The sequence below is a fragment of the Dermacentor albipictus genome, chromosome 6 (assembly GCF_038994185.2).
Source record: "Dermacentor albipictus isolate Rhodes 1998 colony chromosome 6, USDA_Dalb.pri_finalv2, whole genome shotgun sequence".
Classification (NCBI taxonomy): Eukaryota; Metazoa; Arthropoda; class Arachnida; order Ixodida; family Ixodidae; genus Dermacentor; species Dermacentor albipictus.
In genome coordinates this window covers 138,288,494-138,313,424 of record NC_091826.1, presented here as the reverse complement: position 1 = coordinate 138,313,424, position 24,931 = coordinate 138,288,494, and the positions used below count along the sequence as shown (strand labels likewise).

At 46.1% G+C, this 24,931-nt stretch overlaps 1 protein-coding gene across 2 annotated transcripts in view; it reads right to left on the bottom strand.

Moving 5' to 3' along the window:
* egl (Egl_like_exo domain-containing protein) overlaps positions 1–24,931 on the bottom strand; it is a 325,918-nt gene that overhangs the window by 109,472 nt on the left and 191,515 nt on the right. Inside the window, exons 5-6 of one of the 2 annotated variants that reach the window (XM_070541355.1) lie at positions 10,040–10,258; positions 615–782 (exon numbers count right to left, since the gene is read on the bottom strand). In XM_070541355.1, the coding sequence (XP_070397456.1) occupies positions 615–782; positions 10,040–10,258 (387 nt within the window). The remainder of the gene's footprint in view (positions 1–614; positions 783–10,039; positions 10,259–24,931) is intronic. The other variant, XM_070541356.1, reaches the window with a different exon arrangement.

Genomic DNA, 24,931 nt, shown 5'->3' with positions numbered 1-24,931 from the left:
CTCAAGGTTATGCTGCCCTAGCATAAAAATTTTGTAGTCAAATTACTCCCAACAAGTCAAGAATTAAATTATATCACCGGCTTTGCCGTCCGAGAGTGCTGAGCGGTGATAATTAACCGAAAATAATGCCAACTGTTTACTAATGAGCCTTGGTTTGGAGTCCGAGTCGTTTTATTCCGCCAAAGTGTATTTCTGAAGGTCCACCGCATGTCTAACATGTGGACCTGGCATTTTCAAACGGTTTCCAAAAGTTTAGGTTTCGCTTCTTTCGTAAAATCCTGGCAAGGGGTGTTGCCCATGTGACTGCGCAGTTATCGAAAGTTGCCTCCATGGCGTTGTCATGCACGGCTGCATCGTGAGAAAAGCGTGCTCGAAACTATGCTGCGTCCGCACTTCAATTTAGTAATGAGGACTCGAGTTATGATTCTGAAGACGACAGCAAAGCAGAATCAAGCTCCGACAGCAACAATGTTTTGAGTCAGCATGGGACATTTGCAGCTGTTCACCAGCAAGTTTCCTTTACAGCCTTGAGCCGTCTCCTTCATTGTGCACATTTATCAGCGGATCTTTTTGGGCGACCTGAGAGCTCTACTCATTATCTTCAGTGTGCCTACTTCATCTGGCAATGATGCGCTGCCATCGGCAACCGAGAAACTTTCATTCATGCCAAGAAGGCCACCCATGGCACATCTCGGCCCAGTACTACGAATCAGTGCAAGGCAGCTTACAATGGCGTGGAATATCTTTCTACTCTTCTTCTCTTCACAGGTGATAAACACAATCTGCAAAAATGCAAACAGATATGCTTGGATGCATAATCTCATAGTTGCCCAGCTGTGCTGAGAGCAATTGGTCCTGGAAGAGGTGCATGACTCTAGACAAACTGGTGAAGTACGCTACTTGAACATCTCATTGGACCATCCTCAGAAGATGCCGAAAAGGCGAAGCTGCAAAATGTGCTATGAGGACCGCAAAGTTGAACAAAAACCAGACGTCTTGTGGGAAAAGTGCGAAGTGCACCTATACTTCACAATATCCAGGAACTGCTTCCCCGCATGGCATGAGGGATGAACTGGTCTTAGTTTTTTTTTTGTATCCGAAGAACAGCGGTCTAGTCAGCATTTATTTTTGAAATGTATAATCTTAATTTCTTTTGAAATTAATTTTTTTTGTAGATATCATGTTTTCTTTTGTTGTTGTTTTTATGAACTGGCAGCAAAAATGGCGCTTTCTAGAACTTTCGTTTTACCTAATAAAGTTTTTTGTTCGACAACATATGGCTTTGGAAAGAGCATCTCATTATGTACAATATGCCATGCTGCAATGTGTGCTGGAATATTATTTGTAGTGGTAAAGAATTTTTCTCCGAGACCTATAAAAAATGACCACTTTCTCACAGTAACGAAGGAGTCAAAACACTAGGTAATAGGAAAATAACAAAATTCGTCTTGGGCTGCCAGTGCACCACCAGCTCGATGCGCATCGGTGTCTCATGCCGCAACAATCCATGTGACACTTCGTATTACGTAGATGTCAACAATAGTTGAGGCTGTGAATTCTTTTAGTTACTTTGAATTGAATGTTTTCCCCATTAGTATGTTTTTCTGCCAGTTTTTTGCAAAACATATGAACAAGTTTTTACTGAATTCATAATTACCTATATTGACACGTGTACTTATCTTTATCGGAGGACCACGTTTCGCCGCCTAACAAATGTTATCGCACACAGGACACGCCTGCATGTATCCGAAGTTTCTGGAAAGTTATCGATGCTTCTATCCGCTGTCTGTTGTCGCCGAACGTTGTGTTATCTAATTTCGTCGCCTGACGCGAAAGGTGTAGAACTTTGTGGACGGCACGCCGGTCCCAACGATTAGTCTGGAACATTCGACGACCACTGTATAAAAGCCCACGCGCTTGACCCGCCGATTAGATTTTCGCCAATCGCCGACCCTGTTCGTCACTATCCTTGTGCTATAAGTGTAGCCTGTTTTTGTGGGCACAGGTTCGCGCAATAAAAACTAACACGGTGCAATCATCGACCTGAAGTCGAAGTCAATAATGCTATCGGAAGATAAAGCGATACCGCCGGAGAGCCCTCGTAGTAACCACGCCTTGATTGTGCTCGAAGATCGAGTTAGCATCCCGCCTCGCTCCAGCATTGTTATTTCGGTCGGCACCAAAACACTCGCTGACACAGAAGGCCTCATCGAAGGCGACCAACGTCTACTGCTAGACCGTGGAATTAGCGTCGCAAGAAAGATCGCTCGACTGGATAGAGGGAAAACTGAAGTGTTGCTGACAAACTTCAGCCAGGAATTCAAGCACATCAACAAGGGCATGACGATCGCGTACATAGAGGAAATTCTGGAAACCAGTAATGCGTTTGTCCTCTCGGATTCTGACGCATCTACCCCGACGACCATGGTTCCCGAACCAGACTACGACATTATTCCAGGTCTCCCCGTGATTAAGCAACAGCAGCTCAGAAGTGTGCTCTGACGATACAAAGGCTGCTTTTCGACGTCATCGAGGAATCGACAAACACCAGTTGCAAAGCATCTCATAATAACTGAAGAATGCGCTTGACCACTCCACCAGAGCCATTACCGAGTTTCACCGCAAGAATGTGAAGCTGTAAGAGAACAAGTCGACAAAATGCAGCGCGACGACAACACCCAGCCGTCGGAAAGCCCGTGGGCATCCCCTGTTGTCCTGGTGAAGAAAAAGGATGGAACCCTACGTTTCTGTGTCGATTATCGTCGTCTGAACAAGATCATGAAGAAGGACGTATACCCCCTCCCACGAATAGATGACGCATTAGATCGGCTCTGCAACGCTAAATATTTCTCGTCGATGGACCTCAAGTCTGGCTATTGGCAAATAGAAGTCGACGAAAGAGATAGCGAAAAGACCGCCTTCATCACCCCAGACGGCCTCTACGGGTTCAAGGTTATGCCATTTGGACTGTGCTCGGCACCTGCAATGTTCCAGCACGTGATGGACACAGTTTAAGCAGGATTGAAGTGTCTCGTTTATTTGGACCTGTCTCGTTTATTTGGATGACGTCGTCTTCGCCGGAAATTTCGACGATCACCTTAGGCGGCTTGCAACAGTACTAGAGGCCATCAAGTCATCAGGGCTCACTCTGAAGCCAGAAAAGTGTCGCTTCGCTTACGATGAGCTTCTGTTTCTAGGCTATGTCATCAGCAAGTCTGGAGTCCACCCCGACTCTCAGAAAACAGCTGCCATCGCAAAGTTCCCGCAGCGTATCGACAAGAAGGCAGTGCGTAGATTTCTTGGCGTGTGTGCCTACTCCAGGCGATTTGTCAAGGACTTTTCACGAATCGCTGAGCCGCTGAGACTGCTAACTAAATGTGACGTCGAGTTCAAGTGGGAAACGCCGCAGGCCGACGCATTTCAAGAACTCAAACGATGCATGCAGTCGCCGCCCGTACTTGCGCACTTTGATGAGCACACCAAAATCCACACTGACCCCAGTAGCCTAGGCCTCGGTGCCGTCCTAGTCCAGAGAAAAGATCGACATGAGCACGTGATAGCTTACGCTAGCCGGTCGTTGTCAAAAGCAGAAGGCAATTATTCTACAACGCAAAAGGAATGCCTCGCCATCGTTTGGGCTACAGCGAAATTTCGCCCTTACCTATATGGCAGGCCATTCAAAGTGGTCAGCAACCACCACGCATTGTGTTGGCTAGCTAATTTAAAGGACCCTTCAGGACGGCTGGCACGGTGGAGCCTCAGACTACAAGAATACGACATCACTGTAACATACAGTTCGGACGAAAACACTCTGATGCCGATTGCTTATCACGCGCCTCCATTGACCCGTCGTCGCAATATGACGAGGATGACGACGCATTCCTTGGAATGATAAGCGCGGAAGACTTCGTCGAACAACAACAAGGAGACCCGGAGCTAAAAGCCCTAATCGAGCATTTGGAAGGGCACACCGACGTTGTCCCAAGGGCATTTAAGCGTGGATTGTCTTCGTTCACGCTTCAAAACAACCTACTTCTCAAGAACTTCTCACCAGTCCGTGCCAACTACCTTCTTGTTGTTCCGTGGGCGCTGCGTCCAGAAGTACTGCACGCCCTACATGACGATCCGACCGCTGGGCACCTCAGTTTCTCCCGGACGCTTTCGAGGATACAAAAAAGGTATATAAAGAATACATCGTTGCGCCAAAAAAGAAAAATAAAGACTTGGGAAGGAAGAGTACGAAATGACAGATTGAGCGCTGAACATGCAACAATTTCAAGTTCTTTAGAAGAAACTGGCTAACTATCTGCAGCCAAGAGCCTTTCTTGCTTACGATGGCACGGAACGGAATTCCTTCCTTATGAGATTTTGCTGTGAAAAACAGGGTTAAGGAAGCACCTTTACAATCACTTATTGCCTTTACTAACTTTGAAAGATGAACTTCTGATGAAGCTCAATCTGTCGTTTCGTACTCTTCCTTCTTAAGTCACCTCTGAGGTCGAGCTTGGTAAACTTCTGTCCACCAGACAACGCTGACCAGAGATCTTCAATCCGGGGCAACAGGTACTTCTCGACAGGAGCGGCGAAATTTTTCGTCGAGAACATTCTGCTGCGACATGGTGCTCCAGAAGTCCTCATCACCGACAGAGGAACGGCTTTTACAGCAGAGCTCATGCAAGCTATTCTGCAATATAGCCAGACAAGTCACAGGAGGACAACGGCCTACCATCCGCAGACGAATGGTCTCACGGAGCGCCTGAACAAGACCCTCGCCGACATGTTAGCAATGTACGTCGACCTCAAGCACAAGACGTGGGATGTGGTCCTGCCGTACGCAACATTCGCTTACAACACGGCGGTGCAAGAAACAACACAGATCATGCTGTTCAAGCTAGCATACGGCAGGAACCCGACGATGACGCTAGACACCATGCTGCCGCACGTCACTGACGAGGAAAATCTTAACGTCGCTACATATCTCCAGCGCACCGAAGAAGCCCGACAGCTCGCCCGCCTGCGGATCAAGAACCAACAGAGGACCAACAGCCAACGCTACAACCTCCGACGACTCTTCGTCGAGTACCAGCCCGGTGACCGTGTTTGGGTATGGACCCCAATACGCCGACGAGGACTGAGTGAGAAACTACTGTGACGCTATTTCGGACCCTACAAGGTCATCCGACGTGTTGGCACACTGGACTATGAGGTCGTGCCAGACAGCATTTCGCATTCACAGCGGCGCCGCGCGTGATCTGAAGTGGTCCATGTGGTGTGTCCTGAACCGTTTTACGGACGCTGACGAACTTCGCCATTTTTGTTCTTTTCTTTGCTACGAGTGCTTTTGTTTTTTACCTTCGTTTGTGTGCAGCATCGGGTCGATGCTTTTTAAAAGGGGGGCATTGTCACATGTACTTATCTTTATCGGGCGGCCACATTTCGCCGCCTAACAAATGTTATCGCACACAGGACGCGCCTGCATGTATCCGAAGTTTCTGGAAAGTTATCGATGCTTCTATCCGCTGTCTGTTGTCGCCGAACGTTGTGTTATCCGATTTCATCGCCTGATGCGAATGGTGTAGAACTGCGAATGGTGTAGGACTTTGTGAACGGCCCGCGGGTCCCAACGATTAGTCTGGAACATTCGACGACCACTGTATAAAAGCCGACGCGCTTGACCCGCCGATCAGATTTTCGCCGATCGCCAACCCTGTTCATCGCTATCGTTGTGCTATAAGTGTAGCCTGTTTTTGTGGGCACAGATTTGCCCAATAAAAACTAACACGGCGCAATCATCGACCTGAAGTCGAAGTCAATAATGCTATCGAAAGATAAAGCGATACCGCCGGAGAGCCCTCATAGTAACCACGCCTTGATTGTGCTTTCACACCAAAAGACCTATTCTAATAGCCTTATTCTAATTGCCATTATTTTACATTGTAATTACTAATAGACCTATTATACATGCACCAACAGACATATCACACTAATAGAACAATACAACAATAGATCTATTATACTAATACATTACTACACCTAAAAGACTGTATTAGTGTGAATAATCTCATAAGCATTAGTCTTTGTATTAGAACTTTTGCTTTGGACAGCTCTGAGGAAGTCTAATACAGGTGTCATGTGGCACGTTTTCGACAGCGATTGAGCTAGATCGGGATCGAATTTCTCAGTCGCGATTGGCTCTTATGCGCAAGCTGCGAGAGGGAGCCAACAGAGACTTGGGTAGAGTGACTTTGGGCACACTGGGCACAAAGACGGCAGCACAGTGTAACAGTTATCCCACTGTGCACTACTTCCACAATGCCGTGGCCAACGTGGCCGCAGCGCCATGGCGGCGCCGCCGCTTACCGCTGATAACAAGCGCACATTGTGCACTGTGTGGAGGAAATCAGCGAGAAGGTCACTGGGAGGGTCACATGCTTGCTCTGTGCGAATAAGGCCCCTGAGTAAAACTAAAGGTAGCAATATTTCTATATCTTGCAGCCCAAGCCCGCGAGCGAGGGCAGGTGAGGATGTCTGGGGCTTATCCGCATCTTCTTGCTGGTGGAGCAAAGTCACGTGGTTTCACTTTTGCTGTTTCTGTGGTAACAAGCACGTGAGCATACGCTCACTGCCAGCCGTGCCTTTTATTTTATTCATATTTTTGTTTTGACTTCGTCCGTGGTGGACTTGCAGTGTGCAATCCCTTCTCCTCCTCAAATTTTGCCCTCCTTTCCTTTGCACGAAAATGCTTTTGACTGCAAGGTACAGTGGATTGACTACCAAGGTCTAGCGTATTAAGTGCAATGGTTATGTTTCTGTAGAGTCATGCATACAAAGATCAATAAAGGTTATGTCGTATATGTGACTACAGCCTGGTCAAAGATTTTGCACAGAGGCCTCACTGGCAAAGCCATTAAAAAGAAATAGCAAAAATGGTTAGCATCATCATCATCATCATCAGCCTGGTTGTGCCCACTGCAGGGCAAAGGCCTCTCCCATATTTCTCCAACAACCCCGGTCATGTACTAATTGTGGCCATGCCGTCCCTGCAAACTTCTTAATCTCATCTGCCCACCTAACTTTCTGCCGCCCCATGCTGCGCTTCCCTTCCCTTGGAATCCAGTCCGTAACCCTTAATGACCATCGGTTATCTTCCCTCCTCATTACATGTCCTGCCCATGCCCATTTCTTCTTCTTGATTTCAACTAAGATGTCATTAACTCGCGTTTGTTCCCTCACCCAATCTGCTCTTTTCTTATCCCTTAACGTTACACCTATCATTCTTCTTTCCATAGCTCGTTGCGTCGTCCTCAATTTGAGTAGAACCCTTTTCGTAAGCCTCCAGGTTTCTGCCCCGTAGGTGAGCACTGGTAAGACACAGCTATTATACACCTTTCTCTTGAGGGATAATGGAAACCTACCGTTCATGATCTGAGAATGCCTGCCAAACGCACCCCAGCCCATTCTTATTCTTCTGATTATTTCCGTCTCATGATCCGGATCAGCAGTCACTACCTGCCCTAAGTAGATGTATTCCCTTACGACTTCCAGTGCCTCGCTGCCTATTGTAAATTGCTGTTCTCTTCCGAGACTGTTAAGCATTACTTTAGTTTTCTGCAGATTCATTTTTAGACCCACTCTTCTGCTTTGCCTTTCCAGGTCAGTGAGCATGCATTGCAGTTGGTCCACTGAGTTACTAAGCAAGGCAATATCATCAGCGAATCTCAAGTTACTAAGGTATTCTCCATTAACTTTTATCCCCAATTCTTCCCAATCCAGGTCTCTGAATACCTCCTGTAAACAGGCTGTGAATAGCACCTCCCTGCCTGACGCCTTTCTTTATTGGGATTTTGTTGCATTCTTTATGGAGGACTACGGTGGCTATAGAGCCGCTATAGATATCTTTCAGTATTTTTACATATGGCTCGTCTACACCCTGATTCCGTAATGCCTCCATGACTGCTGAGGTTTCGACAGAATCAAACGCTTTCTCGTAATCAATGAAAGCTATATATAAGGGTTGTTTATATTCTGCACATTTCTCTATCACCTGATTGATAGTGTGAATATGGTATATGGTTGAGTAGCCTTTACGGAATCCTGCCTGGTCCTATGTTTGACAGAAGTCTAGGGTGTTCCTGATTCTATTTGCGATTACCTTAGTAAATAGTTTGTAGGCAACTGACAGTAAGCTCATCGGTCTATAGTTTTTCAAGTCTTTGGCGTCCCCTTTCTTATGGATCAGGATTATAATAGCGTTCTTCCAAGATTCCGGTACGCTGGAGGTCATGAGGCATTGCGTATACAGGGTGGCCAGTTTCTCTAGAACAATCTGCCCACCATCCTTCAACAAATCTGCTGTTACTTGATCCTCCCCAGCTGCCTTCCCCCTTTGCATATCTCCCAAGGCTTTCTTTACTTCTTCCGGTGTTACCTGTGGGATTTCGAATTCCTCTAGACTATTTTCTCTTCCATTATCGTCGTGGGTGCCACTGGTACTGTATAAATCTCTACAGAACTCCTCAGCCACTTGAACTATTTCATCCATATTAGTAATGATATTGCCGGCTTTGTCTCTTAACGCACACATCTGATTCTTGCCAATTCCTAGTTTCTTCTTCACTGTTTTTAGGCTTCCTCCATTCCTGAGGGCATGTTCAATTCTATCCATATTATACTTCCTTATGTCAGCTGTCTTACGCTTGTTGATTAACTTCGAAAGTTCTGCCAGTTCTATTCTAGCTGTAGCGTTAGAGGCTTTCATACATTGGCATTTCTTGATCAGGTCTTTCGTCTCCTGCGATAGTTTACTGGTGTCCTGCCTAACGGAGTTACCACCGACTTCATTGCACACTCCTTAATGATGCGCACAAGATTGTCGTTCATTGCTTCAACACTAAGGTCCTCTTCCTGAGTTAAAGCCGAATACCTGTTCTGTAGCTTGATCTGGAATTCCTCTATTTTTCCCCTTACCGCTAACTCATTAATCGGCTTCTTATGTACCAGTTTCTTCCGTTCCCTCCTCAGGTCTAGGCTAATTCAAGTTCTTACCATCCTGTGGTCACTGCAGCGCACCTTGCCGAGCACGTCCACATCTTGTATGATGCCAGGGTTAGCGCAGAGTATGAAGTCTATTTCATTTCTAGTCTCGCCGTTCGGGCTCCTCCACGTCCACTTTCGGCTATCTCGCTTGCGGAAGAAGGTATTCATTATCCTCATATTATTCTGTTCCGCAAACTCTACTAATAACTCTCCCCTGCTATTCCTAGTGCCTATGCCATATTCCCCCACTGCCTTGTCTCCAGCCTGCTTCTTGCCTACCTTGGCATTAAAGTCGCCCATTAGTATAGTGTGTTTAGTTTTCACTCTACCCATCGCCGATTCCACGTCTTCATAGAAACTTTCCACTTCCTGGTCATCATGACTGGATGTAGGGGCGTAGACCTGTACAATCTTCATTTTGTACCTCTTATTAAGTTTCACAACAATACCTGCCACTCTCTCGTTAATGCTATAGAATTCCTGTATGTTACCAGCTATATTCTTATTAATCAGGAACCCGACGCCTAGTTCTCTTCTCTCCGCTAAACCCCGGTAGCACAGGACGTGCCCGCTTTTTAGCACTGTATATGCTTCTTTTGGCCTCCTAACTTCACTGAGCCCTACTATATCCCATTTACTGCCCTCTAATTCCTCCAATAGCACTGCTAGACTCGCCTCACTAGATAACGTTCTAGCGTTAAACGTTGCCAGGTTCATATTCCAATGGCGGCCTGTCCGGAGCCAGTGATTCCGGAGCAAAGACATGCCAGTCCGGGGCAAAGGCATGCAAATACTTGTGACATTATATGACGTCTTGAATAGCTAAAGAGTTGAGAATCTTTGCAAAGGCAATCCCCACTGACAAGTGTGCTCATGCTGGCTAAATAGCATTCTGATTACACACGAGTTCTATGGAGTAAGTCTTCGTTGCTTTAGCACTTTAGCAAGCAGAGAAAAAGATTGCTTTGGAATGCCCTTTCCCTGCAGTGGCATCAATAATCACCTTTGTGATGTGCTCGGCCTCCAGGATATCTCGCAAATGTCCTTCAGCAAAGAGCTGGGGTGTCGACTGTACATCAAAGAGGAACACCTCACCCACCGGGGTAGCCAGCTGCACCAGAGTGAGCGGACCTTGGGGACCAAGGTTGACACCCTCAGCGTCCACAGCAACCAACTGGTGCTGGCTGCTCAGCCGCGACACTAGTGCCTCGCACTCTTTCACCTGCGAAAACATAAGATACGCATGCCGCTGTCATTACAGATGAAATCATAACAAGGGACATCCATACAACCATTGCACACAGCTTGTCACAGGCATTATTCTTGATTTAGTGTTGGTGGTTAAGTAGTCTCACTGCTTACTAGTAACCTCACACTACCACAGAATCCTATGCCTTCACGCCACTGTTTGGTAGAAAATTGAGCAGAAAACATGGGGTCTGGTAATTTGTATCCTGCTGCACAAAAGAGCTAACCAGAGATCTATTTTAGCAAGATTGAGAGCGATTGTTTTATTTCTGTTCAAAAGTTGTCACACATGCATTTTTCTTCAAATTTTTCTGCCAAAATTTCAGACAACAGAAAACAGAAAATATTGTTGCGATGAAGAAGACTAGGTCAGGCAAACCAAAGACAATGAAGACAAAGCGTGGGTTTTTGCTGCTACCACTTTAGTTGCTATGTTATGGTGTAGGTGTTGTGTTTTCAGCACCGCCAAAGCTCGCAAGAATCGGCAGGTTGGCAAACACCAGGAGTCATGGTGCATGCACTAAAGAGCATGTTGCCTACTGTGTTAACTGCAATGTGGGGGTTGTATACAGGATTCCACTCCCTGTGGAAAGTGCTATATCAGACAAACAAGCAGGTGCCTGAATGACCAGCTTAAGGTACACCGTAACGCTGTAAACACTCTAGCATGCGCTGGCCATTTGGCTGACCACTGCCGATGATGTACTCGTAAATGCTCCCTGCGTTTTCATAACATGCAAGTGCTCAGACAGTTCACCAGGCAGTTAGACAAGGAAATATTCTAGGCATTTTGCACTTCAATAGCTGCTGATGAATGCGTAAGCGCACCATCAGTGGCACTCACTGATAAAGAGCTGTTGTACCTCAATAAGAACCTGGTATATGCTTCGTAATGCTTGCCATGGGCTCTTACCAGCTTTGTTGCACATTTGGTTGTCTAATAGGCGGCACATTCGTTTATGTGTCTGTCTGCACATTTATTTCAGCATACGGTGGCCTCTTTGCATGTTTTTCTGAATAAAGCTTGTCAGTTGAAGTACAGCGCTGTCCTTTCCCCCCTTTTTTCCGTAGTCTTGTTTGCGCTAGTAACTATGTCACAGCAAACTACTAGATGTAGCCTTAGGAGTGTTAACTGGCACCACTGAAGGCCAAGGTGGACGGATGTGGAACATCCTTTTTTGCCTGATAGCGTCACATAATGTGTGATCTTAGAAGAGCAGGCATAAACCCTTGCATGCTACCTAATGACATCTAGGCTGCCAGGTTCGAGACCCTCAAAATAAATGAATGAGAGAAGTGTGAAAACAGAGGGGCTCGATTTTGTTAATCATAACCATATTATTACAATAACGTCAACAGATGCTCAAGAGACATGTCGCTGCGAGAAAGACAATGAAGTGTCTGGACTTTTAGTGGAAGCGAGTGTCTGCCTGCAACAATCTGTCTCCAGTGTAAATACTGCATACATAGTCCTCCTTGTCTTTCCACACGTAACATCTTGGTGGAGATTTGCGACCCCCATCCTCACCACAGAGTTCCACAGCAGTTGGTATATCGAGCTTGTCACCATGCCTCCCGGTGAAGAGAATGCAGCATCAACAACTGTGGCTTGTGAGCCTGCTTCAATCGACATGGTTGCCCACCAGTGCGATTATGGTGTGTTCTCTGGCCTGGAGAGACATGACATTGATGAATGCATCAAGCTCTATGAAAGCATCAGTGCTTATAACAGGTGGGACCGAATGATTATGCTCATGAATGTCATCTTTTATATCAGCAGCACTTCATGCGGGTGGCTGCAAACGCATGAAGATGAGGTAACCAGCTTGGATATGTTCAAAGAAATGCTGTGCAAACTGTTCGGCGACCCTTTTGGGTGCAGGGTTGGCGCGAGAAAGGGTCTCGCAACTCATCTTCAGACATCTACAGAGCCATACGTTTCATACATCCAAGACATTTTGGCTCTTTGCCGCAAAGCTGATGACACTATGTCTCAAGTAGATAAAGTGGTTAATGTACTAAAAGGAATCATGGCCGATACTTTCAATTTCCTTGTTTTCGGCACCGTCTTGACTATTGATGCCAACGTAAAAGAATACCGTCGCCTTGAACGAGCTAAGAGCCACCGTATCACACATCACAACAAGCGGCTACCCTGTACTGCTGCTACGTCGACAGGTGAGGTTCGCCCGAATCAGCCCACCACCTGTGACGATGTAACCCGCATTGTACGGCACAAGCTCGAGGCCACCTGTTCGCCAACCTCCTCCACGACACCTCCTGAACTGCTGCAACCAGAATTGTGATGATTCAGGCAGCTGTCAGACAAGATTTCTCACAGAACTCTCCGACACACCCATGTGCCGCTATGCCCCACCAACTTTATTTGCCCGCCACCGAAGTCATTAGCCTATATTGAACTGTTGCCTTCCCCACCTGCTCCTGATGGCGTGTACCTCATCACTCCTCTGCCCAACATTCCACTGCAGTATGATGTCACCGCGCCTCGTAGTGTTCTTATTCTTATTATTACTGCTAACCGAACTAACATGCCTATTTTTAACTTTAGAATGGCAAACCAAATTCTACCGCAAGGGATTTGCCTTGCCAACGGTGATTCTCTCGGCGACCATCAAGTGGTGACTTTATCAACCAATGATTATTCCAAGCTTAGCAGGCACCTTACGCCAGCCTCAGGCGTGAGGATCCCAAAATGAGGAAAATGGTTGCAGCAGACCTGTCCTCTATGCAGGCTGAAGACCTTTGCAAAGTTTTATCCTCCTACCGAGACATTTTCAACTTCAACGATCGCCCTTCAGGACAGACACTCACGGTCAAGCATCTCATTCATACTGGCAATGCTACACCTATTCATCGATGACCATATCAAGTTTCTCTGTCAGAACGCCGAGTAATTCAAAGTGAAGTGAACAAAATGTTTGATAAAAACATCAATGAGCCTTTTTTGAGTCCCTAGGCATCACCTGTGGTGTTCGTTAAAAAGAAGGACAGCACTTGGCATTTTCATAACACTCAATGGCCTGTACCAATTTAAAGTGATGCATTTTGGATTATGCATCACTTCGACCACCTCTGAGCGTATTTTCATGTGGTAGTGAAAAACTGTGAATGACAAAACTAGCACTCAAAGAACAGTGATACCGACGAACACACTAGGCGATCGTGGAAAGTCTGATCAGCATGTCAAGCGCATCGGCTTTTATACATCAGTCATCAAAGGTTCCAGAGTAATCGCTGGGGCCCGCGCGTCTCCCAGAAAGTTCTACACCATTTGTGTTGCGCAATGAAATCGGACTACAGAAGGTTTGGTGACAACAGACAGTGGATAAAACCATCGATAACTTTCGAGAAACTTCCGATACATGCAGGTACGTCCTGTGCTGTGCGATATTTGTGAGGCGGTGAAAAATGGTCACCCAATAAACAAGTATACATGTCAGTATGATGGTGTCCTTCATCCAAGGTTTTAAATGGCCCACATGTCTCTGCTACCTCGACGATGTCATCATCATCTTGCAAACGTTTGACATTCACCTTGAGCAACTACACTTGACGTTTTTCGAAAGGCGAAGCTGCAACTCACCTCGCCAAAGTGTTCTTTTGGCCGCCACTAAATTACTGTCCTGGGCCATCCCTTCGACACTTCCGGAGTACAGCCTCATCCCGACAAAACTCACACTGTCCGAGACTTTCCAGTTCCAAAGACAACCGCAGACGTTCAAAGTTTTGTCGGGCTATGCTCATACTTTTGTTGTTTTGTTCAAGATTTTGTTTCGGTTTCAGCTCCTACACGGGGGCCTCGTTCACAATGAAAGCAAACGAAAGGAGGACATGGTTATGTGTGTCGATAGCGCCAACCGCGGGCATAAACAGAAGGAAGACTGCCGTCATGGCAGTTTACCGTGGTATTACTAATAGTCTGTATAAGTAATGACTTGAGATGCAAATGTGAGGTTAGATTACTTTACATGCACCCTACCCCAGTTAATACCACGTTCTTCTGTTACAGAATGCTCAGCAAAAGCGTTACAAGAGACTTTGTTTTTTGACATCATGATAGTGTTCCTTGATGTACTTTTGAAAATTACATGTCTCACCAATGTAACCATAATTACAGTCGGCACAAGGAATATTGTACACAACACCTGGGTACCTTTCTTTCGGAAGCTTGGCTTTGCCATTTACAAGCACATTTTTCCGTTTTTTCCCTTAAACAGGTTTGCGCGAAGCTTACCCTGAAAGCACCGTCAGGAAAGGACACAATGCTCCTGCACACGGTGACGCACAAAGGGCACTATGGCCGGGTTCGTTGATACAGCACAGAGAAGGCACCACGAACAGATCGTCAACAAACATGGGTTTATTAACCCAGGATCCAACACATTGAGACAGTCACAGCTTGTACGCAAAGGCTCACCGGAAGATCGACCAAGAAAGCGTGCCTGCACTGGCCATGACATTATGCAATACACATACATTACATAGGTTAGGGAGTTTTCGAATAGGGGCCACAAAGATATTGCAGCCGCAAAAGAAGAAAAGAAAAAAAAAAAGCGTCAGTGCCACTGCACATGCTCGAGATGCAACTAGGGTTTTGCGGTTGCGTCGGTGATGCTATTTCACCAAAATAACACAGTGACTCAAATTCGATGCAGAAGTTTTGCGTCGACGAACATGGCGGCACCAATCGAAGTGGCGGCTCTCGTCGTGGCCCTTGTACCATAGCCTGCCTTATTCACTAATACCATTCCTAACTATGTACCAAGTGCAATCGCAGCAGCTCTTTTGCAAAGCCATGCTATCACCTATAAACATAGAAAAAGCTTATCTTAAACCTAGAATGTGACATTCTCCTTTGGCAAACTCCGCAATACCATGCTGGCTTGATGAACACCGAAATAAAGCACAAGCAAGACAGTACAACGGCACTACTGGGATAGAATGATGTGGGCCCAGGCCTCAAACACACAGGGATGGCACAATGAACACAGAGAGGCTTTAATGACTCGGGGACGGGACTAGAGTAACGTACACAATAACACACATGATTCACTACATGAGTGTCTGTCGCTTAGATAGTCATTCACAGCGTCCACGTAGGAAGACATCTGATCGCATGTTGCTACCACACACTCACGGCACGAAGAGCCTCAACAATGAATCTGGAGCAGCGGGTGATGCAGGGGCTGGAGGCCGGAGCAGAGGCCCAGAACACGACGAGAAAGGTTTGGCTGCAATGGAACACGCTGGCAGCGGATGCTCGCCCAGCAGTGGAGCAGGTCAGTTCAAGCCCAAGGACAGCCCGGCCTGTTCTGCCAGCACACCCAGGAACACTTGGCTAGGCGAACTGCTTGGCTCCTTCGGTGCGAAAGGCCAGCCCAGGCAGCTAAGGTGGTTCAGATGGCTGCCGCCTCAGCCCAGACACCGGCCCTTTTCTTTCTCTTCATTTGTCGCCACCCCACAGCAGTCACGTGCATTCGGCCGCGCCAATCAAGTAGTCCAAACTCCTATCACATTGCCCCGCCAAGTTCAAGAAGTCGAGGAGGGTAGCACTACGGTGTATTAAGAGCCACACAGTTCACGCTATAACTTTCATGTCATATTAATCCGGGTCCGTAGCTATTTTGCTTCAAGTCTGCACCAGTGTTGTCACAGCCACGAATATAATCTACATGAAAGTCGTAATCCATAAGGAGTAAACTCCAACATGGTACACGACTGTTCATGTGCTTCGCAGAATTGAGGTATCGCAGTGGTTGGTGGTCAGACTGCAGGATGAACGGTTTACTGTAAAGGTACCGATGAAATTTCTCTACTGCCCACACTATGGCGAGGCACTCCCTCTCAATTGTGGAGTAGGCAGCTCCATGTAGCAAAAGCTCCCAGCTAGCATAGGACACGGGATGCAAATACCTATCGTGTTCTTCCAAAAGAACTGCTCCGAGACTTCTCGAAGAGGCGTCTGTGCATAGAACAAAGCGTTTGCTCAAATCTCGAGCCTTTAGTACAGGCTGCTGTGACAACAGCTCCTTTAGTTGCATAAATGCCTCTTTGTGCAGTGTCTGCCCATTCAGCCGGTTCGGAGAGCCCTTCTTCGTAAGGTCGGTGAGTGGATGGGCAAGCTCAGGGTAGCTTGGAAGAAAGTCCCGGTAATATCCCATGAGTCCTAGGAAGGCCCTAAGCTTCTTCTTTGTTTGAGGTCATTTAGCAGCGTAGCAGTGTTGATCTTGTAGGCGGTGTTTTTCAAGGGCTGTAAAACCCCTTGTCCTACCACATGGTCCAAGAAGCATGTTAGGAAGCCGATTTCACTTTTCTTGGGTTTTATGGTTAGTTTGGTTGTGTGCTCACTCTGTGAAACAAGCAATTTAAAGTCTTTAAGTGCTCTTCCCATGTTTCTGTGGCCACAAGAACGTCATCAAGTAATAGTAAACTTGAGGAATGTCTCCAACAACCTCCCTCATCAATCAATTGAAGACAACAGGTGCTGTCTTAATGCCAAAAGGCATGTACTTAAATTGGTATAGTCCAGAGTCGCATGAAAATGCAGTGGCTTCTTTGGACTCAGGAGCCATGGGTACTTGCCAGTACCCTTTTGCGAAGTTAAATTTAGAAAAATAGTAACTTTTAGTGAGCTTGGCAAACATCATTTCTACTCTAGGAATGGGCTCACAGTCTGGAACTACCGTTTGATTAAGTTGTTGAAAGTCTATGCAGAGGCACACTGTGCCATCTTTCTTTTTGACCACGACGATGGGTGCCTGATATGTTGAAAGATTTTTCTATGATACCTAACTTCAGCATGTCCTGGACTTCTTGTTCCATGGAATTTTTGACAGCAAATGGCATAGGGCATTGCTGGACTTGTATGGGTGCAGTAGTAGTCAGTTTCAAATGGCATTGCAGGACATCAGTCATTCCAGGCAGATTGGAAAATATATCGTCGTAGGTTGTAAGGGCAGCTTTAATTTGGAGTCGCTGATCCATAGACAGTTGGTTCGAAATGGCGACGTCTTTTGATGTCTGCGTTAGGATTGAGGCATGGGTAAGGCGGCGTTGTCTCTTCAAGCTCTAGATTTGTCGCATCATCTGCACCCACCATTGTCGCTCTTACCTCAAGTAATTCACTGTTGGGTCGCTCTTCAATACCGTTGTGTTGCTCCCAAGGTCAACAACATAATCCAACGGACTTTTCTTTAATGTTGAAAGGCCCCTACCACATGAGTATCAACTTATTCCTTTCACCAGAAAGTAGAACAAGTACTTTGTCTCCAGGATTGAGCTCTCGCATCTTGGTTTTCCTGTCATGATACATCTTCTGTTGCTGTTTCGCTTTAGTGACTTCTTGCGTGGCAATGGTGCACGTACGCTCTAGCAGTTCCATGATGTATTCATAATAAGATTTTGTGTCGTTATACAAACGGGGATTTGTCCACAATTCCTTTAGCACAGCCATCGGACCACTGACATAAAGGCCATACAAGAGTTAAAATGCCGGGTAACCAATGCTACTCTGAGGCACTTCCCGGTACGCGAAGACTAGCGGGCCGAAGTAGCGGTCCCAACATCTAGGTTGCTCTGGGCACATTCATCCTAGTGCGCGCTTTAGCGTGCTGTTAAATTGTTCCACTAATCCATTTGTCATGGGGTGGTACGGCGTGATAGGCAATTGCTTAATTGACAGAAGACGACTGAACTCCTTCACCAAAGTGATATGAAATAAGATCCCGGCTCGCTGACACTCTCCCACGGTAAGCCCACTCGGGAAAACATTTCGACGAGTCCTTCCGCAACAGTTCTTGACTCAGTAGATGGCAGGGCGATAGCGTCAGGGTATCTGGTGGCGAAGTTAACCATAGTAAGGATGTAATGGTTGCCTTTATCTGAAGTTAGGGATAAAGGACCAATAATATTAATGCCTACGCAAACAAAGAGAGTGTCAATTACAGGCATCGTACCCAGTGGAGCGTGTCCAACTAAATGGCACGGCAGCGTTCTTTGACAGATGTCGCACAATTTAACAAACCGTTTCGTCTTCGGCTAGACCCCTGGCCAGTAAAATTCAGCAACGATTCTATCTATTGTTCTCGTCACACCCTGGTGACCGGAGAGGATCCCTTAATGAGCCAACTTCATCACTGTGTACCTGAGACCTTTTGGCACCACTAGCTGGTCGAGTATTTTCCCACCTGACACTGCGTGCTTCCTGTATAAGATGTCATCCTGTAAGTAATATTTGCTTGCGCGGACATCCGCAATCCTCATCTTGCCGACCTTTTCGAAGCATCTCCTCAGAGACCCATAGTCCCTCTGTAAAGCTTTTAATTTGCCTTACTCTATTCCAATGACTGCGGGTTGCGGGACAGGCAGTGTAGGCAGGGACAATATCTTTGTTTCCTTTGTCATAGCAACAAGCTCATTACCAGATTCGTCGTCTTCTGTATGTCTCGGAAGGCGGCTGCGTTTTTAGCTGTGGACAACGTTTGGCCCTTTACGTCTGGTAGCTCTGCTTGAGCGGTGGATGACATCCGGTTGGCAGGGTAACTCGTCTTGTTGCCGTTATGTTTCTGCGGAGACCATGAAGCGGCCGGGTTATTACGTGCACGGGCACATTCATTGTTTCCCAATACCACATCATACAAGGAGTCTCGCGTGACGCCTGCAAAGAATGGACTGTCTAAGCATACTATCGCTTCCGGTAAGTAGTGAATTGTGCAGCCCAGCAAGAACACTGCGCTTTTTGTTCCTGTTATTTTGTCCTCAGTTGCCAAAGAGAGTAGCACGACCCTGGTATTGCAGCCAGTGTCTTGTAAGACAGGCATTGGCTGTGATTCGAGGAAGCCTCTTCCCACTGGCAGATTTCCCCTGTCACATTTGGAGCCTTGTCGCATTAACGTCATGTTAACTATTGGGACCATTTTGCCACCTTGAAGCACAACGTATCCTCCACTCTCTCCTGTTGGTTTTTTTGCTTACGACGAAGCCAAAATACACGAAGCTTGTCCTTGATTTTTCCTTCTTGATGCTTTACCTCTTTGTCCCTTTTTGCCAGACCATCCGCGACCAGCAGCGTTCTCTTTAGTCTAGGACCAGCACTCCAAAGCTTGATGTCCTGTTTTATCACAAAATAAACACTGATTCGTTGCACGCAGCATCACCATTGGAGGTTCAGTCCTGCGAGCAGAGTCTACACCAAATCCTTGGAGAACCTCTCTCTACCTAGATTGGTCAGGTTTTGTGCCTCTATAAAACAATCGGCATTCTTCGACAATGTAGCAAGGGTCTTACAATTCCTTTCCTTCAAGAACATTCGCAGCGACACAGAACATCTGCTCAAGAACTGTTCAGCAATCATAGTGTCCCCGAGGGAGTCGAAGGTCCTCTCAATATGGGACATTTCAAGCCAGTGGTCAAAGTAGCCCGATTCGATTGCCGTCTCACATCGTGACTGTTCTGCTGATTTGCTTTTGCATTCTATTCAGTGTTCCTCTGAGCTTTTTTGTTGTTGTTTGTTTGTTTTAAAGCAAATCCACAGGCTGAGTCTTGTAACAAATTGTAACCATATCTTTGTTTCTATCCTTTTTTCCTGTAACCCCCCCTTATGTAATACCCCGACAGGGGTCCTTAAGGAAAAATAAATGATGATGATGATGATGATGATGATGATGATGATATTCTACCTGCATACTGCATGCCAGTCTCACTGTCATCGGGCCTTGTGTTTCGAAACTTTTCTCGGTATCCCTCAGCGGTGCACCGAAACCGCTGAAGGAGGGTAGTCTTCAGCTGGTTGTAGTCTAGGGCTGCATTCGAATCAAGCCGTCCAGTGACCGTCAACGCTTCTCCTGTCAGGCAGAGGCTGAGGAAGAGTGTCCATTTTGCACAGCACCATTCATGAGTTGTTGCCACATGCTCAAAACGTTGCAAGTAGGCATCTAAAGCATACTGGGCTTCGTTAAACGGGGGGATCAACTTATGGGGACTGAATAGCTCAGGAGCCACCCTGATAACCAACTGAGCCGTAGTTCTGTCACTCAGCGCACTTTGTGCACCAGCAGTCTTTTACTGCAGCTAGATCTTGAGCTTTAGCACTCTGTCTTCTACTTCTAATCGTAGCTGATCTTGTTCTGCCTGCACTTTCGCATCTCCCCATGTTGGGCGCACTGGTCACATTCCCTCACGATTTCTGTATCAACCCAGTGCTTTAATTCCGCTCCTGCCATTCCTAGCTTTTTCCCTATGAGGTACAACCTCTCAATCTCCATCGCCCCTCCTGTGCGTTTGAAAATCCTGGCAGGCTCGCCAAAATTGTGATAGGATAAAGTGGGCCCAGGCTTCAAACATACAGGGATGGCACAATGAACACAGAGAGGCTTTAATGACACGGGGACGAGACTAAGGTAACATACATAATAACGTACACAATTCGCTACATGATTGTCTGTCGTTTAGGTAGTCATTCACAGCGTCGATTCCCTACATGAGCGTCTGTAGCTTAGGTGGTCATTGACAGCGTCAATGTAGGAGGAAGTCTGATCGGTTCAAGCCCAAGGACAGCCCGGCCTGTTCAGCCAGCACACCCGTGAACACCAGCCGTGGGTAGACGAATTGCTCGGCTCATTCGGCACAAAAGGCCAGCCAAGGCAGCTCAGGCACGTCGCATGGCTGCCGCCTCAGCCCATACACCTGCCCTTTTCTTCCTCTTCGTCCGTCGCCACCCCACAGCAGTCCCGAGCATTCGGCCGCGCCATTTAAATAGTCCAAACTCCCATCACAACTACATTACATGTCCATCAGTATTATTGTATGGAACGCTATGTCCGTTAGAGAAAAATGTTAATAATGAACCAGAAAACTCCGACAGACGCACAGAGTTTCTCCATATACTGAGAAAACAAGGGAAAGGCAAGAGATAGAAATTCAAGACAGTGCGCAAAACGATAGCAAGGCAAAAGCAGGAGCCAAGGTTTCGACAAGTCCACTTGTCGAAACGGCTCTCACTTTTACCTTGTTCTCGTTTTACTCAATATACTGAGTAACTCTATGGATGGACCTCTGCTTTTTTCTATGATGAAGATGATAGCATGCTGTTGGTTCTTATTTCAGTTTTGCTAGCTGCGAAGCATCGACGGAAGGAGGGTTTCGCTCTTATGCATGCTTTAGGACAGGCTTGGCCCAATTTTCTGGGAAAATGCCGTTTTTGTGCCGAATGGCGTAAAGGTCCACTCTCAGCACAGTTTGGCACAATTGGCGCAGCTGTTGCACTACTGCACTTGCCGGTGGCGGTGCAGACAGTGGAGTTTTAAGCGGGAGGGTGGCAAGGTGTGGACCTCAGCATCACGCTATTATTGTGCTACCCGCACGGCAGATCATAAGAGCCCCTGCACGAGCACGACAGCCACTTGGCCTAACATTTTACTTTCTATATAAAGAACTCCTAAAGATAGAAAAATTGTATTTGCAGGAATGTTGTATATAGCCTTTTTGTTAAAAATGCATATTTCAAAATATTTTTATGTTCCCTTGGTGCAAAGCAGCATCAATGTTATTACAGCGTTCTTGTTTTTCTCACACATTTTTAAATTAATTTTTTCAAGGAATTGTTAATAAATGTTTGCTTGAAAATAATAGCATTATAAAGTACATTCCTTAATCTATAAAATTACACAATACATTCTAATATCAAGCATTTTCTGTAGCAGTAAAAAAATCGTTTACTAAACTATTCCCCCCCCCCAAAAAAAACTCCCTATTTTCCTACGGATAGGAAAGTGTTAACTAATGCAGGCCTCCAACTTGATATAAAGAAATGCTGCTTCGGAGTCAAGCAACTAATGATACTCAGAGATATGGTTTCCAAAGACAGCATTTCACCCGAGGCTTTGAAACACTAATTTCACAAAACCCATAAACCCGAAGCAAGTTTAATGTGTCATCAGGCTTTACTCATACTTTCATCGATTTATCACGAATTTCGCTTTTATTATTGCTCCGTTGACCCAACTCCTGCAAAGCGACACTGGCCTTTCTACCTGGTCCCCAGCTTGCAACAATGCATTTACAGCATTGTGCCATCTGCTCAAATCGCCACCTATACTACGCCATTTCAACCCTACGGCTCCCACATAAGTCTAGATGGATGCCAGCAGCGTAGAACTTGGTGCTGTGCTTGCAGAGTGTAAAAGTGGATATGGTGAACACAAAGTAGCTCACATGAGCCAGGCACTAATCAATAGCGAATATAATTACTCCGTCACAGAAAAGGAGTGTGGGGCCCTTGGAAAAGTATGACCATACCTGTACACTGTCCCTTCATTGTTGTTACCGACCATCACGCTATATGTTGGTTGTCGACATCGAAAGATTCATTAGGCTGCCTTAGCAACTGGGCCCTTCCATTACAAAATTTCAACATGCACATTTTTTATTGGCCTAGCCGTAAACACACTGATGCAGACACTCTCTCTCTCACTCGGCCACACCAAGTGATACGACTAGTTGCCTTTCTGTCATTAAGTCGGTGTTTCCATCACCAGCACTCATCGATATGATTGGATAGCAGTGCTCAAATCCATGGATTGCTGCTCTTTTGGACTGCCTTTCTGACCCCCCGATGACTCACCCTTCCCGTGTTCTCTGCCATCCAGCTTCTCACTCTGAGTATGGGATGGACTGTTCTTTCATCACAACTACACTTTCAATGTCGGAAGTGGTTGTTCATTATCCCTTGCTGCTCTGCTTTCCATGCAGACCTACATTGTGCCCATGCTGGCCTCTTCAAACCTTACACCAGGCTCCACTTGCACTTTTATTAGCATGGAATGTACACTTTTCTCGAGAAGTAAATCTGCTCATGTTCAGCTTGCCAATGCTGCATGTCTCCTGCTTGCCATCCTTGTGGTTGGTGTTATTTGCATATTGCATATTTGTTATTTGCATATTGGTGTTATTTGCATATTCCCAGGGTTGGCCAGCGCAACCCGGATGAAAGACAAAAGGAAGTAGATGATATGAGCATAGGATTATGTTCACTTAGTGTACTACCCCTAGGAATATGTTCAGTCACCAACTAACTCAGCTTGCTGTGTTAATTCGGTTCTTTGCAGCCAATTCCATGTTCCTCTCAACCATTTCACTGCATCAGCATCAACCTCTCTGGCCCTCTACCCTGTACACCTGCTGGGAATTGCTGTATTGTTGTCGCCATGAATCACCAGATGAGTTATGCAGAAACAGCTGCCTTACCAACTGCCACAACCCGTGACATTGCGTCCTTCCTCTTGCAACACTTCGTAGTTTGCCATGGTCATTCAACGTCACTCAGAAGTAGTTAATGGGCTCCTTACTGCATGCTGTGCTGCCCACTACACCACTACTGCCTATCACCGGCGCAGCTGCCTACTCTCGTCCTCCAGCTGGACCTTCTCGTCCCTATGCCGCCCGCTCTGATAATGCTGCCACAGATTATCCTGCGCCGAACCGCCCCTATTCTCGTTCGCCTTCACCCGAACGGCAACAATCTCACTTCCCCAGCCCTGCCGCTCCTATTCACCGACTCCCTTTGGACGCCACTCCCAGCCGGAAAACTAGACGATGCAGCGCCTCGAGGTGACGCTGCATTGTTCCCTACGTCACCAAATCCTCCAATGACATTGCCCACTCATCTGAACCTTCTTGACATGCAAGTCGACGGTGTTTCTGTATCTGCTCTTATAGACACTGGGGCGCATTTGCCGGTAATGAGCTGGGCATTCCTCAGCCGGTTACGAAAGTAACCGGCTGAGGAAAATAATCACGCCCACCATGACGCCTGTTGTCCGTGTCGCCAATGGAGGAACAGCCCCCGTAATTGATATGTGCGCCGCCCGTGTCTATATTTTTATTGGTGTTATTCTTAAGGGGGGACGTGAGTTCTAAAATGTTTTTCTTTATTTTTGGTTCAACCTGAACTAAACTTCACTGCTTCAATAAGTTTTTCATGCTGATTTCAAATCTATAATTAGTTTTTCGGTAGCTACTCTGGTTCAAAAATTATTAAAGTCTGAAAATAAACCTAATGGGTACTTCTTACAGGGCTTTTTGGCAATTTTACATTGCTAAACACGAAAAGTAAGTGCATGATGCTAATGTCGAATACTTTCTTTAGGGGGTGGTGCTACTGTATTTTTATTTGTTTGAAAGCATTCTAAAGGTAAGCAGGCATACCAACATTTATTGTGAACATTTTTTTCTTATTTTCATTCATTATTATTTTTATTGTAATTTGCGAAATGATGCTACAGTAACAGAGATAGCATCACCCCCTAGATAATTTCAATACGAATACAATGATACCAAATTTGTTATTGTCCCTGAACAACATCATAGAGAAAACCCCTGTAAGGCTGAGTGCAATGTGTAAAAACATTGAACTGAGAAAAATTCATTTGAAGTTTCGACAGCTTCGAATTTTTCTAGAATGCAGCTACAGCAATACTAATGACATCATTTTGTGGCTCTATTCTTCATGAAAATGGCCATACTAAATGTATGACTGTGCCCTCCCAGAAAACAACGAAAAGTTTGTTATAAAACCATGTGTTGCCCCTGAACCAGCATGAGAAACTACATTTACCATTTCATGTGCTGG